At 40.0% G+C, this 14,881-nt stretch overlaps 1 protein-coding gene across 1 annotated transcript in view; it reads left to right on the top strand.

The window, feature by feature from the left end:
• The window catches only part of ARHGAP18 (Rho GTPase activating protein 18), a 91,232-nt gene extending 80,936 nt beyond the window's left edge, over positions 1 to 10,296 (top strand). The window contains exons 13-15 of the mRNA XM_065401135.1: positions 4,241 to 4,365; positions 5,704 to 5,765; positions 10,205 to 10,296. Of these exons, the coding sequence (XP_065257207.1) occupies positions 4,241 to 4,365; positions 5,704 to 5,765; positions 10,205 to 10,296 (279 nt within the window). The remainder of the gene's footprint in view (positions 1 to 4,240; positions 4,366 to 5,703; positions 5,766 to 10,204) is intronic.
• The last annotated feature ends 4,585 nt before the right edge of the window (positions 10,297 to 14,881 follow it).

Genomic DNA, 14,881 nt, shown 5'->3' with positions numbered 1-14,881 from the left:
TAATTTGTATAATTTAGAGATTTTTTTAGGAAAAGTTGAAGTATGCATGTGACATTTAAAGGTAGGTTAAATAACTTTCCAGTTAAACTTAGATGTCCACTTCTTCACAGAATTAAAAAACTGATGGTGTATTTGCAAGGCAGCCATAATTTAGGAAGTAGAAATATATCAGTAACTAGTTATATTGGGATATTAAAGTCCTCTCCACACAGTCTCCCCAAGAATACCTATCTGAAGAATCAGAGGGGTAGCCATGTTAGTCTGGATCTGTAAAAAGCAACAGAGAGTCCTGTGGCACCTTTAAAACTAACAGATGTATTGGAGCATAAGCTTTCGTGGGTGAATGCCCACTTCGTCAGACACATGTGTTAGTCTTAAAGGTGCCACAGGACTCTCTGTTGCTTTTTATCTGAAGAATGGTCATTGTGCAACATTCTTTGCAAAAGTGCTACCTCTAGAGATGGTTGCTCTGGTATCAGTGTTGTACCACTAACAAATCAGCATTTCAAAGTCCTGTATAGAGTGGCTCAGAAGTGGCATTTGGGGGCATGGTATTTGACTGCATTTCTGCCATTAGGCAAAAGCTTAGTCCTTGATCCTGCAAACAAATGGATCAGTGCAGACCCTTGCATACAATGAACTCCATTCAGGTAAAAGAATCTGCAACATTGCATCTGTACTGCAAGATGGGGGCTAGAATTTTCAACATTTCTTACCTATATTCAGAGGGCTGATGCAGGATTTGAAACATCTCTGACCAGGACACAATTTCAAAACAGACTGCTTCCCCAGACAGTACTCAACTTTCCTTCCAAAATACACATGCAAACAGTGAGTTTTCCATCTATCTATCTTTTAAAACGGAGATAGCCAAACATTAACATGTAATTCCTTTACACTTATCATTTAAAATGGAAATGGCATATAGATTCTTTGAAAACAGTTCAGTACAATTAGGATGTTGGCACCTAAAAGAATGCTGCCATCGTCTGCTGCAATACAGAAACTGCAGCAGAAGATAGTGAAGTAGTTCAATCAATCAGTATTTTTAGATCTTTTTTTATTTTTAACTGATGTTGGTGGTGCTGAGCATTTACAGTCAAAAACATCTGTCTCTCTCCCCCTGCCCTCCACAAGCCATTTAAGAATTAGGACTGAGGTTTCATGTAACGGATCATAACCCAGCTGTAAATATGCCTGTATTATTTCAAGTACCGGCTTTAAGTCTGAAAAGGCTCTATAGGGTTACTGAAAAATCTAATTTCAGTTTATTTCATAAATCCTTGTTACCTGTACAAGGCATTCCATAATATTTGATGCAGGGAAGCACAGTATTCATATTTGGATATCTTATATTATTCAGACTTGTGATTGTAATGTATAGTTCCTGATTACACGAAATGCCTTCTTACAGTGATGAGACAGTAAGTGATACGTCTGGACTTGTTCTTTAGAATACTGAAATAACTGAGATAACTGTAGAATACTGAGATTTCAGGATTCTCAGGAGCACATCTTTAATTGTCCATCTGTTTCCTTGTTTGCAGCACTAGACTTCTAAATAAATGGGGCTAATGTCTACACAATTTACATACCATGCAGTCCCACAGAAGTCAGTGTGTGGGTTATAAGTTAATGCCAGAATTTTAAAATTACCTTAATATGTGCAGGATAGTTTCTAAATGGCACTAGGGTCTCTTTTTCACCCTATAGCCTGTGTGTGGTCGATTATCTTCACCTTTCTGCAGAGCACATTCCCTATGCACCATTTAAGTTCCACTCTCAGAGTAGGGGCTAAGTAGGACTTAAGTGTTAGACAGGCTTTGCTTTAATGACTACTTCTTAGAAGCTCCTGAGGGTTATTTGCTTTCCAAAACATCCATATTTACGGCTGTGTGGGCCAGATCCATGGCTCTGGTTAAGTCTCCTTACTGTTACGGTGCAAGGACCAAGCTGGACTTGAAATCAGCTTTAGTCAGGCAACTGGGGTTCCCTCGAGGTAGGAAAATCCTTGGATGGCATAGCCAGTTATATGTCACCCACTATCCCATCTCTCTTGGCATAGGGGACATTACAGGGCAGAGAGGGGTCATGTCACAGGCAGGACAGAGCAGTCCTTGGCTGCATAATGGTCCAAGGTAACTTAGCTGTATGCAGTGTTGTTGTAGCTGTGTCAGCCCTAGGATATTAGAGACAAGGCGAGTGAGGTAATATCTTTTATTGTACCAACTTCTGTCTCTCTCACCAACAGAAGTTGGTCCAATAAAAGATATTGCATCTCCCACCTTGTCACTCAAGGTAACTTGTAGTAGCCAGTTTATCCCATGATGAGCCTCAGAGATGGGAAAAGCAGAAAGATACCTTAAAGCCACTTTTGCTTCCCCTCTTCTCTATCAGCTGCATTGAACATAGGCTAGATGCAGCTGAGGATCGCTCTCTACAGGTAGGGTATCCTCAATGTAGGTGTGGTTGAACATGAACTCCCCCAAGAAATTTAGGAGTTGAAGATGACGAGAGGTTCATTTTTCTTAGCTATGAAACAAGTTTTCCATTTGACCTATGACCTTGATGTCACAATATTGTGGAAATTCTTAACACACTTGTTCCCACTCACACAATGAAGCCAAGCAGTTTTCACTCATCCATCATATGCCCGATGAGCAAAAAAATTAATCACTATAATCCAACTGAATACTAAAATGAAGGCTGATTTAAATTTACTGTGCAAAACACAATGAAAGGCGATTCAGGATAATAGCCTTTCCACCCTCAGAAGATTGCTCCCTTGTTGACAGTGAATATGTTCATAACAGTTTTGAAGACAGGCAAGAGCTATTTAAGCACGAGCTAGTTAACGTTGTGTATACAGTTTGACAGATGCTTATGGTCATGATCACTATCACTGCTAGTAGTCTCTTGCAAACTCTTGATCCACCAGTTGTAAATTCTTTAGACATGACTAGGTGTTAAATCCAGCAGTTCAATTCTGAGAGTTGTAAAATACACGAAAAGACCGTGAAAGTAACTGGGGTACAGCCTAAGCTGTGATTGTTCTTAGTCCACTGGTTTAAGATCAGACTTATTTTATCACTGCAGAGCTCAGCACCGTGGTGCAATTAACAGTCCGATGACATTTGTGCTCAGTAACTTATGAGTCTGATTCTGATCTTATTTATACTGGTTCTACACCACTCTAACTCTACTGATTTCAATGGAGTTGCTCCAGATTCATGTCGGTGTACGTGAATTTTTCAAGGCTTAATTCTATAACCTCTGTACCTCTGATATTATTCACTGATAATGAAATAACAAACATTCAGCTTTACAATCACAGTGTTTAGAGAGAAAAAAAAGAGAATTACCTCTCAGAACTCCTCATACTTCTTTGCAGTAATCCTGACTCATACTTCTTTTCATATCAAAACAAGGACATTTGGAGCCAGGCAAATGGTAGTTTATGTGTACAGAAAAATTATCTAAGTTTTCTAAGAATAGAAATTAGGATTGACTATATAAATAAATTATGCCTTCTTGTAATGCCAAATGTCAGTATTGTATATTGAATAGAAAAAACAATCATTTCTCTGCACTGATATAAGTTTGATATTCATCACCACGGGATTTATAGATTGAAATAAAATATATCCATTATGTAGTCAAAAGTGCATGCCGACTAGCTGAACAAAGTCTTGAGAACAAGAAAAGGAGGATAAAAGCTACACAAATGATTTGTGAGTGTCTGTATATGAAAGGGAAAAGATTTTGTTAAAAAATCAATTGAACAAATTAGACAGATCTGTACATACATTTGTAAGATCTTTTGTGAAATTCAGGTTAAAGGAAACTGGAAATTTTTGCCTGGTGCTAGCGCATACAACATCTCCTTTCTGAATCTGGTTCATGTATTACTATATCAAACACACAAACTTCATAACATGCTGAAATTGTCTCTTAATATAGCAATAATCGTTACTGTTATCATTCATAACATCTATGGAAAATAATTAAACATTACTGTTCTTTTGTTATAAAGTTCTCTATTGCCATTAAAAAGAGATTTGAGGGTCTGATGTAATTTAGTAAATTACAACGTAGTTAACATTTTTCTGCAGTGATGTAGACAGTAGTTAAGCATACTTACAGAGCATTGTACTAAATTACTTATTCCATGCAGTATTTGGAGAAACTCATCAAAGCCAGCTGCTAGCAGCTTTGTTCCAATTTCATTATTGCTTTGCAGGCTGATGTTCCTCAGGGAGTGATACGGGTGCAAGCGCCTCATCTTTCGAAAGTTTCCATGGCAATACAGCTGACGGAAGAACTAAAAGCCAGTGATATAGTAGCCAGGTTTCTCAGCCAGAAGAGGTACAAATCCCTTTTTGTTTTACTAAGCTTTCAGAATAAGTGGCTTTTAGTATTTCATATCATGAAAAAAGTTTTAAAATAGTTTGACAAAAGAGCAGATATGGTTAACAATTAAAGTGAGTTCAGTGACCACTTGAGCTGAATTTAGCCTGTTCAAATAAACGTTTGATGAACTAACGATTTGGATTGTTCCAAGAAGCACTTCTAACGCTCCTTACAGCCTAAATCCTTACATATTGAGGCCTTCAGGAATATGCCAAAGTGCAGTATGTTGGTAGAGAATTAATTGCTGTTTTGTCAGCTGGGTTAGGAATGGCATCCATGGAACACAGTAAGTTTTTATATCTTCCTGTGGAGAATATAGCGGGGAACTCTAAGAAAAGAAGTCTAAGAGAAAAAAGAAATGGGGAAAAGAGAAGATAAACCCTTCAGGAAAAAAACATTAATTCATATCTAAATATATGTACATCTATGAGAGAGAGATACACACAAATGTAAATCAGTATCTATATTTGGGCCTAATCCAAATTCCACTGACGTCATTGGAAACATAGGTGGACTTTAACATCATTAACTTAGGTGGACTTTGGATCCTACTGTGTTTGTGTGTGTGAGAGTGTGAGGGAGGTAATGCAAAATAACTTTTCAGTTTCTACATCATTTATATAGTTATTAATGGTGATGTAGTAGCATTCCATTCTTCTTAAGATTAAGAATTTATTCTTATCCAAATTATTTTTTTTAAAGGGGCTTATGATTTTGGCAAAAAAATCCTTTCAGCTGCAAGTTGGCACATCTCATCGCAATCAGATGAGGATTTTATTGGTTTCACCACCAGTTTTGGAAAGAATTATGGTTTGCCCCCCTTTTAGTTACAGAAAAATAAAAAGGAAAATAAGAGCATGATTATGCCTTCCCCTACACATTTGTGCTGCTATATCAGAGATATGAAATGTGTGATGGGAGAACTCATTTTTGCAGCAACAGTAAAAAAAAAAAAAAAAAAATTCCGAGCAGAGCCAAAGATCACAAAGTCAGGCTGCCACCAACTATCAATAAAAAGATTAATCTTTTCTAAAAGTCTCAATTCCTTCAAGTCTGATTTATTTTTCTTCTTTATAATTTACTATGCAGGATTACTCTTGTTTGCATTATCATACTGGTGTGATAGTCTTTTTCCTTTCTGTGTGTGCAGAGATGGGTAAAATAGAAATGGAGAGATAATTTCGATGCATTGTCAGTTTCCTTAACTACCATTGCATTTCCCAGGCACATTTAAGTGGTTTGATTGCAAGCTATTTGGTGGGATAGCTAATCATTTTGTTTTGTTCCTAACAGTGGAGTTGTCCAAGCTCTCAAGAAAGAAGAGGTATTTTTATATGAAATTGGAGGAAATATTGGTAAGGATGATTTCTCAACAGATTCCCTTGCTGAAATGAGATTGCTTGGGCCTAACTTTGCCCTCAGTTACATCCACATGACCCCTATTGACTTCGCTGTGGGTGCATGTAGGTGTGAATGAGGCAAAAGTTTGGCTCATAAAGTTTAGAATTAATTATGGGCTTGATTCATTCATTCCATGGGTTCACCAGTAGCTCCCCAGTAGCTGCATGTTCATGCAGAGCCACCTGGCACAGCTTAAAAGGTGGGCAGTGCTGGAAGGAAAGGGAGTAGGGGCCAGAATATTCACATCCAGAGGATTCGCTGATTCAACACAGGCACCCTCTGCTGGCTTGGGTTCTATGGAACCCTGTCTAGGCTCCCACATGCAAAAATGTCTGGGGAAAGATCTTTTGTGCCTCAAGGTTGCATGGGCAAGGGTGCACATCGTATCACAGTCCTCCTTCGCAGATGAATCAAGCCCAAAGTGGATCGTAAGAGGTAGGTCAAAAGCATGTAATAATCTATATCATGGATATCTGCTAAGTCGGCATTCCTATTAGTATTTATTTGTGATTATTTGCATTTCTAAAGTGTCCATCATTCATTATATGAATGTTTTTACCCACAAGTTTATATACAAGGCATGCTCCAACCAGAAACTCTGTCTGTTCTTCCTTTTTCATAACTTCCTACTTGAAGGGCCCGACTCTCAGTTCCCCCCCCGCCCACATGCCACATATACACCTCTACCCCAGTATAACGCAACCCGATATAACACGAATTCGGATATAACGTGATAAAGCAGTGCTCTGGGTGGGCGGGGCTGCGCACTCCGGTGGATCAAAGCAAGTTCGATATAACGCGGTTTCACCTATAACGCGGTAAGATTTTTTGGCTCCCAAGGACAGCGTTATATCGGGGTAGAGGTGTATTAGCATTACAGACACGAAGAAGTGAAATTTGTAACTCACCCTAACGATGACCTCTGTCCGAGCCAGAGCAGAAGCAGATTCCATCATTTTATGCCATCTAAAAAGAACATTCTGTCCCAGCCCCTACAAGTTGTACCCTGGGCAGAAGAGTCCCTACGGACGGCAGCTTCCATTCCAGTGTGAGGTGAGAGTGGTGGTCACTGAAGTAATGTGCTCACATCATTCAGGGCTTTGTAGATGAGGGCCAGAACCTGGAATTGGACCCAGAGCAGCACAGGCAACCAGGGCAAAGTTGGTCTGTCCTGTTCAGCAGTTAGGCTGCTAAATACCATACAAACTGTAATAACTGGGCAGCCTTCCTGGTATTTACCAGGTGTACCTTATAAGGGTAGTCCAGTCTGAAGGTGATGAAAGCATGGTTCTCTTCTGGCAGGACAGCTTACTACCAATTCCTGCCCAGTCATAGAGAAGAAAAGGTGGTTTTGAACATTGTTGCTATCTGGGTGTCTAGCAACAGAGAAGAGTCCAAAAGCTTTGAGTGTGGAGAAGAGATGAGATCATGGTCACAGGCTTTCGCGTTTCTCTGAAGTGCTGTCTCCTGCCAACTGGCATCACTTCTGTTTTGCCTGGGATGAGCCTGAACCAGCTGCTTTTTAATCCATGTCCCTAGTTTATTCCGATAAGGCATCAGGGAGACCTTAGTGAGAAGGAAGCACAGAGCTGGTGTCATTAGCATGTAGGTGGCACCGTAGCCCATAGCATCTTATAATCTCCCCATAAGGAGAGAGACGTTGTCATAGCTTCTCCTGAGTTATTTTTAAAAAGGAGAAATATTTAAGCGCACTGAACAATAAAACTGTCTTTATCTTCATGCTTACTGTTTGAGCTTCCCTTACAACCTCCACTCCTGTGTTCCACATCAAACACAGGGGAAGTCACTGTCAATGAGAAAGATTCCCTGGCCTTCCTGTGATGCAAGTTTCCCAGCTCTGAATAACAGTCTATTATAACAAGAGAGTGGCTTAGTATAATTAATGCCAGAACACCATTTTGAATGCAGTGCTAGAATTTTTCTTTAATGAACGAAAAAGTGTTTCTTTCTAAAGTCTACACTGAGAATCACTCCCTAACCACAAATTTTTAGCAGGCTGAGCAAATTAAAAAATCATTCATGAACTAGACAACATGAACTAGATTTACTTTGTTTTTTCTATTAACTGTGGCCTGTTAAGTTTACCAAAATTTATATCTTTAAGCAAAAACTTAATACTTTCGTACTCTCTGCAGATGCTAACCTATTTTTTCTCTACCATGTTACTGCTTTAAAAATAGTTTAAACATTTATATCAAAACCAAAAATCATTACAATATCAGCTTTTATTATAGGCACATATTACAATACGTTATAGAGATGCTTCAGTTTTTCTAATACAGCATTTTAAGGGCAACTAGTCACAAAGGTTTTTATTCTGTGCCTAATGCCTGATAAAAAAAAATAGTATTCATTTATATCAAATGACTGCACAGGTTCTCCATGTCTGTCTGCACAGATTCTCTGTATCTGTCAAGTAAGACTGTCTTCTCAGTTCCATAAGGCTGTTTTTAGGAGAGGAGCATTTGTTTACTTTACAGCAATATTAATATTATAGAAAAAGAGCTTGTAATTGACTTCAGTGGAAATGAGACCTATATGGAACTACATGTCAGGTATATTGTGATAGTATATAATGTATGTATATAAATAACACTGGGTTGCTTTGCATGTATGTGTGTAATGATAGTATATAATCTGAGTACACATATTTTGTAATACTGGGAAGAGCTGTGGGAGTAGGGCTGTGTGTGTATGAGAGAGAAATTTTTACTGCTAATTTATATCTGGTTGCTTATTTTGTAATGAAGAAACCGGTTTATTGAGTAGTCTCTCTACTTGAAATGTAGTTACTCTATGTGCCTGTTAAAGTGAAGATGTGGCAAGCTGGAGATTTTCTGCAAGCTTGTTATGGCATATAGTGGAATGCTGGAAGCCTCCTGAGTAATCCTCCCCTTTACTAATAAACCTTTGTGATAATTGCATTTTATCACTCCCTATGTTTTCTACTTCTAATTACTGTAGCAGTTACTATGGGGTTGGTGAAGAGAAGCTTCCTGACTTTAAGCTATTGGGCAGGCAGACAGGCTGACTCTCTTTTCATTTGTTGTGTCCTGGCTCTTCTTCTCTTGGCTGTCATTTTCTTCATGACATAGCAAACTCATGCAGAGATTGCACAAAAGAGGAAAGAACCAACAGCTCACTATAAAATGCAGCAACATGACCAATATATTTAATTATTGATTGTTGCTGCTGAGTCTTTCCTCCTTCATGTATATTCTATGCAGGGCTGGTAGCATCAGCAGGTTGCCTGACACTACCCATTAGAAGACCCTGTTTTCAGTTGCTTATAACTTTGCAAAAATTTAAAAGTTCGGGCTGAAATGTACCATGCTGTGTGTCTGCCTCAGGCTGATTTTGGGGGGGGAGGCGAAATGGGGGGGGGAGGCAGAGAGAGGGAGGAGAAATTTCATCCTAAATGGATAGGCTATTTCTGATAACAAGGTTAGAGAAAACTGCCTACGTTAACCTTTTCTGTGAGAAGCTCTTGTGCCTTCATGTTTGAAGCGGGGATTTGAAGTTTGGCAAGAGGGCAGCCTTTGTGTTAGGTACGCAGTCATGAAATTAACGACTGTATCATAATGCATGTGCACAGGGGGGCTGAATTAAAGTTGCTCATGCAACCTTAATTCTGGCATTTCCTAACTTTTGAATGCTTGACTTTGCAACCTTAATAATAATATTTCAGCATAGTTTGCATATGTAATACGTGTATATATATATCAGATAATTCCTTGAAGAACTTGGGAACATAGAAGACTACAACCCAAACAAGGCGACATATTCATGGTTCTACCTTTACTAATATTGACTTGCTGCCTTTCTAATCATTGCAATACTCTTATGTTCATTTATGCTTAAATTATTATTTTTGTAACAGCTACTAGACACTAGACTAGGATAAAATATCAGCAGAAGTTAAACTGCTTTTCTTTCCATGATTTGACCTATCACAACACAGCTGTGCACATTGGATACAAAGGAACTGTTAACAAGATCAAGACTGGTAAGAGCTGGGAGTGGAATTGAAAATGACCATAAATATAACAACCTTCAGACCTTTACATCCTCAGCTGGTGTAAATCAGCATAGATCCACTGAAGTCAATCAAATACCTCAATTTACATTATCTGAAGGATCTAACCTAATTATGGACAAGATAATTAAAGAATCCCACTAAGTACAGCCCCCTCGAGTCAGGAGAGAAAAATAAGAGAGTAATTGTTGATATCACTTTTCCTCCGCTTTGTTAGATACCATGGTGATGGGCACAGTATAAAAACCTAAATAGATTGGAATAGTTCTATGAATGTTGAAAGTAAATTCCCTTTTTTAGGTGTACTAAATCTAATCACACATCTTTTTTTATCAGGAGAACGCTGCCTTGATGATGATACCTACATGAAGGACCTGTACCAACTCAACCCAAATGCTGAGTGGGTTATAAAGTGCAAGCATAGTTAAACTCATAACAAATTACAAAAGAAAAATCTGTGGACTGGACTTCGTAATACTGTGTATTCTAAAAGGACAGGATGTTGTTTTATCATTCAAATGCATTGTACTATTAAAGGAATATTGTCAAGCTTATTAAAACACTTACAAGTGGTTTCCACTAACTTGGCAACATTTACCACAGTCACCACGCAGCAATATCTGAGATTCTAGCTTTCCCCGCCACGCATATTTAGACTCAGGAGTGATTTCATGGTATCTGAAGTTAAATGTTGACTTTTCAGTGACAACCATTGTACCTTGATAATGGTCCCATCTGGCAGGTCTTATGTTCACATCTATAATCTTTTTGCACTAGAGAGATCTATATTGTCTTTCTTTATATATGTATTTTTTATAGCGCCTGGCATGGTGGGGAACCCAATCCTGACTGGGGCTTCTGAGTGCTACAGTAATATAAATATTAAATAAAAAGTATGATTCCAGAGACATAAAGTTTCCTGTCACTGTGAGATTCAAAGGAGACAAACTGTAATGTAATATATCCTGTCTCTGTCTTAATAAGTGTGCCCCAATTTTTTTTCTCCTGGGGTACATTTTGATGAAAATTGACTGATAGCGACTTTTTTTTGTGAAAACTTCTATTTCTGCCCAGCATTCCTGCTAGACAAACTAAGTTGCACACCCTTTTATATTATGGGTCTGGTGATTTGATTGTATTCTTGATGGTAAAGAATTTTTAAATGGGACCACATGTCAAGGTCCATTTGAAAGCCTACAACCCTTAGTAGTGTTCTTTCTAATATTGGAATGTTCGTATCCAATGTAAAGGCACTGAGTTGTTTATGGTGCCATACAGGGACATTGTGTACCCTACTTTGGATTTTCTTAGACCATCTGACAGATTTCAAAACATTTTGTGAACTGCCAAAAACTGCCAATTACTTATGAATTGCAGAACACAAACATTCAGGATAAATAAAACAACTGTGGTGAGTAACTGTGGTCTGAAATTCACATTTAGCAAACTATCAAAACCCCCACACAGCATGTCTTCATTGCAGAGTTAACCGAGGCTCTTACTTGGTGTTGCCGCTAAACTGGCTCCTGACCACACACAAAAACCTCTTACCTAACTATAGTGGTGCTTTATACCTGGGCTAGCTGGCCCATCCTGGGGTATAGGCTAAAGCCCAAGTTCTGCTTTCACTTGGGCTGGTAACCTGCCCACTTTGCAATGAGGACGAAGGCTAAACCACTAGAGAGCTGATAGTCTATCAGTGCTTTCCCACAATTCCCCCCATGTCCCCAGAAGGACAAACTAGTCCCAAAAGTCACTGGGTGAAGAAACATGGGATATGCCCCTTAGCGTCACACACACACACGAGTGCAGCACCAATGGAAGCCCAGTAACTCGAGTGTGGCTACTCACCTGAGCTAGATCAATGCCAGTGCCACTTGATTGATCTAACTCTGCAGCAAAAACATACCCTTTGAACCAAATTTTCCCCTTGGACACACTTACATTGATCTCATTGAATCAAAGGGAGTCTTGCATACACGTCCAAGAGAAGAATCAGGCCTTTTGGACCTGATTCAAACCCAATGACATCAAAGGGAATCTTTTCAACGAGCTTTGGATCAGGCTCTCACACTGTATTATTCACAAGTGAACTTAAAATTACACTGTTAGAACTGTCTGTCGCATCAGCAACATAGATCTGCAATAGAATATAACTGTAAAGGTTATAGAATGTGTTCTTTATAGAAAGAGTTTTGTGCACATCTGCTTGTTAGTTATTGCATTTAGGTAAGACACACAACATATGAACAATTTGTGTTTGTGTGTTTTTGGTATTTTTCTGTTTTTGATTTTAATCAAAACAGCAGAGAATATTGCAATGGGGCAGGAAGAATTGTTCCCAGGGATTCTATAACACAAGTAGTCTTGTGGATAGAACAAAGACTATACTGTAAATACAAGGAAGGAAGGAAGAAACAAAAAAAAAATGCTTGAGCAAATATTTATGAGTCTAGAATGTAATGAATCTAAGGCAATTTAGATGTGTAATACAACAAACTGTGTGTGTTCATAATACTTTATCTGTAGTTCTTTAAAAAACAGATTACATGTTCCTGGAACTCTAGATGTTATTTTAATCAGGAACAAAGTGCTGATGAGAAGAACAGCTGTAAAATTTCACCCTGGTGGCTAGATAATTTAAATAACTTTGTTGCTGGTTTAGTGCCATTACCTTTTTTTTTTTTAATTTAAAAAGTATTTTTATAATTCAATGTTTTTTTCTTAATTCTCTTATTTTAATTATTATGCCTATGAAATGTACACAAAAGCAATGCTGACTAGTTGTTGAACGAACTTTTTGTTTTGACTGCCTCACTTCATAATCCGTACGGGTAGTCTATAGCTTTATATATAAAAGAGATGTTTCAGATGAAAACTGGTTTACTTGGTATTTTTTCTTCTTATGAACACACTTAGGCCTGGTCTACACTAGGCTTTTATGTCGAATTTAGCGCCATTACATCGAATTAACCCTGCACCCGTCCACACCACGAAGCTATTTAGTTCGACATAGAGGTCTCTTAAATTCGACTTCTGTACTCCTCCCCAACGAGAGGAGTAGCGCTAAATTCGAAATGGCCATATCGAATTAGGCTAGGTGTGGATGGAAATCGACGCTAATAGCTCCGGGAGCTATCCCACAGTGCACCACTCTGTTGACGCTCTGGTCAGCAGTCCGAGCTCGGATGCTCTGACCAGCCACACAGGAAAAGCCCCGGGAAAATTTGAATTCCTTTTCCTGTCTGGGCAGTTTGAATCTCATTTCCTGTTTGGACAGTGTGGCGAGCTCAGCAGCAGTGGCAACGATGCAGAGCTCTCCAGCAGAGATGGCCGTGCAATCCCAGAATAGAAAGAGGGCCCCAGCATGGACTGATCGGGAAGTCTTGGATCTCATCGCTGTGTGGGGCGATGAGTCCGTGCTTTCCGAGCTGCGCTCCAAAAGAAGGAATGCAAAGATCTACGAGAAGATCTCTAAAGCCATGGCAGAGAGAGGATACAGCCGGGATGCAACGCAGTGCCGCGTGAAAATCAAGGAGCTGAGACAAGGCTACCAAAAAACCAAAGAGGCAAACGGACGCTCCGGATCCCAGCCCCACACATCCCGTTTCTACGAGGCACTGCATTCCATCCTAGGTGCGGCCGCCACCACTACCCCACCACTGACCGTGGACTCTGAGGATGGGATATTGTCCGCGGCCGGTTCCTCGTCGGAAATGTTAGCGGACGGGGAAGATGAGGAAGGAGATGAGGAGGACGAGGCAGTCGACAGCGCTTGCACCGCTGATTTCCCCGACAGCCAGGAGCTCTTCATCACCCTTACCGAGATCCCCTACCAACCGTCCCCATCCGTTACCCCGGACACCGAATCAGGGGAAGGATCAAGCAGTAAGTGCTTTAAACATCTAAACATTTATTTTTAACATAACTGGAATATTTATAATATTAACAATGGGTTTTTCATTAAATCATTTAAACATATAAACTTTTATTTTTAACACAACAGGAATATTTATAATATCAACAATTGGTTGTTCATGATTTCTTTGCCTTAGGCGCTTAACTACTTAGTCCCAACTATTTAAAAAAAATCTAATAATGTCCGGATTTTCATGATTAGGCTGCCCAAGACGCTCCACTCTGTAGTCCCTGCCAGTACAGCTAGACCAAAATACGGTCTATATGTCCGGGAATTGACACGAAATCCTCATGGGAGATCTCAGCATAGCTCTCCTGGAGGTAGTGCTCAAGCCTGTGCATCAGGTTCCTTGGCAAGGCGATCTTATTAGGTCCACCATGGTATGACACGTTTCCACGCCATGACTCTATCCAGTACTCTAGGATCATAGCACGGCAGAGCATGGCGGCATACGGCCCTGGTTTCTGCATGCTCTCCCGAAGCATCCGTTCCCTGTCGCTCTCCGAGATCCTCATCAGCGTGATGTCGCTCATGACGCCCTGCTTTGAATTAGGGAGGGGAATGTTAGTATTGGGACTGCTTTACAGCCACGCGGTGGAGGCGGCAGAGGGGCAGCATACAGGGATCTTTCCCTGGGACAGCCGCGAGGTGGTGGGACAGGGGCAGAGCTCATGCTTCCCTGGTTGCTGCCAGCAGAGACTGGCATTGCTTTCAGTGCGAAAGGAGCCCAGTGCTACTATTAAAGTTTTAAGCAGCCACAAGTCTACGGCTTACCATGTTTGCCTGCTACAAAAGTTCAGGTGTCCTGCCCCGCTTCTCAGATCGCAACTGCAAGACCCCAGGCACTGAAGGCGAGGGCCGAAAATTCGACCTTGTCCTGAGTGCGCATGTGAGAGGTGCAGTGCATGGTCTTGTTCACAGAGAAAGACTATGTTCTTTGTTCACAACTTCATTTATCTGTCTCAGGAATTCACTCCCTTTTTCCCATTCCCACAGACACATCTGCGACTGTCTCCCAACCCAGCCTGGCATCACACTCCCAGAGGCTAGCGCAGATTAGGCGGAGGAAGAAGAAGACACGTGAGGACATGTTC

Source organism: Emys orbicularis, chromosome 3, assembly GCF_028017835.1.
Source record: "Emys orbicularis isolate rEmyOrb1 chromosome 3, rEmyOrb1.hap1, whole genome shotgun sequence".
Classification (NCBI taxonomy): Eukaryota; Metazoa; Chordata; order Testudines; family Emydidae; genus Emys; species Emys orbicularis.
The sequence above is the reverse complement of the archived record's forward strand: the minus strand, read 5'-3'. Positions and strand labels throughout refer to the sequence as shown.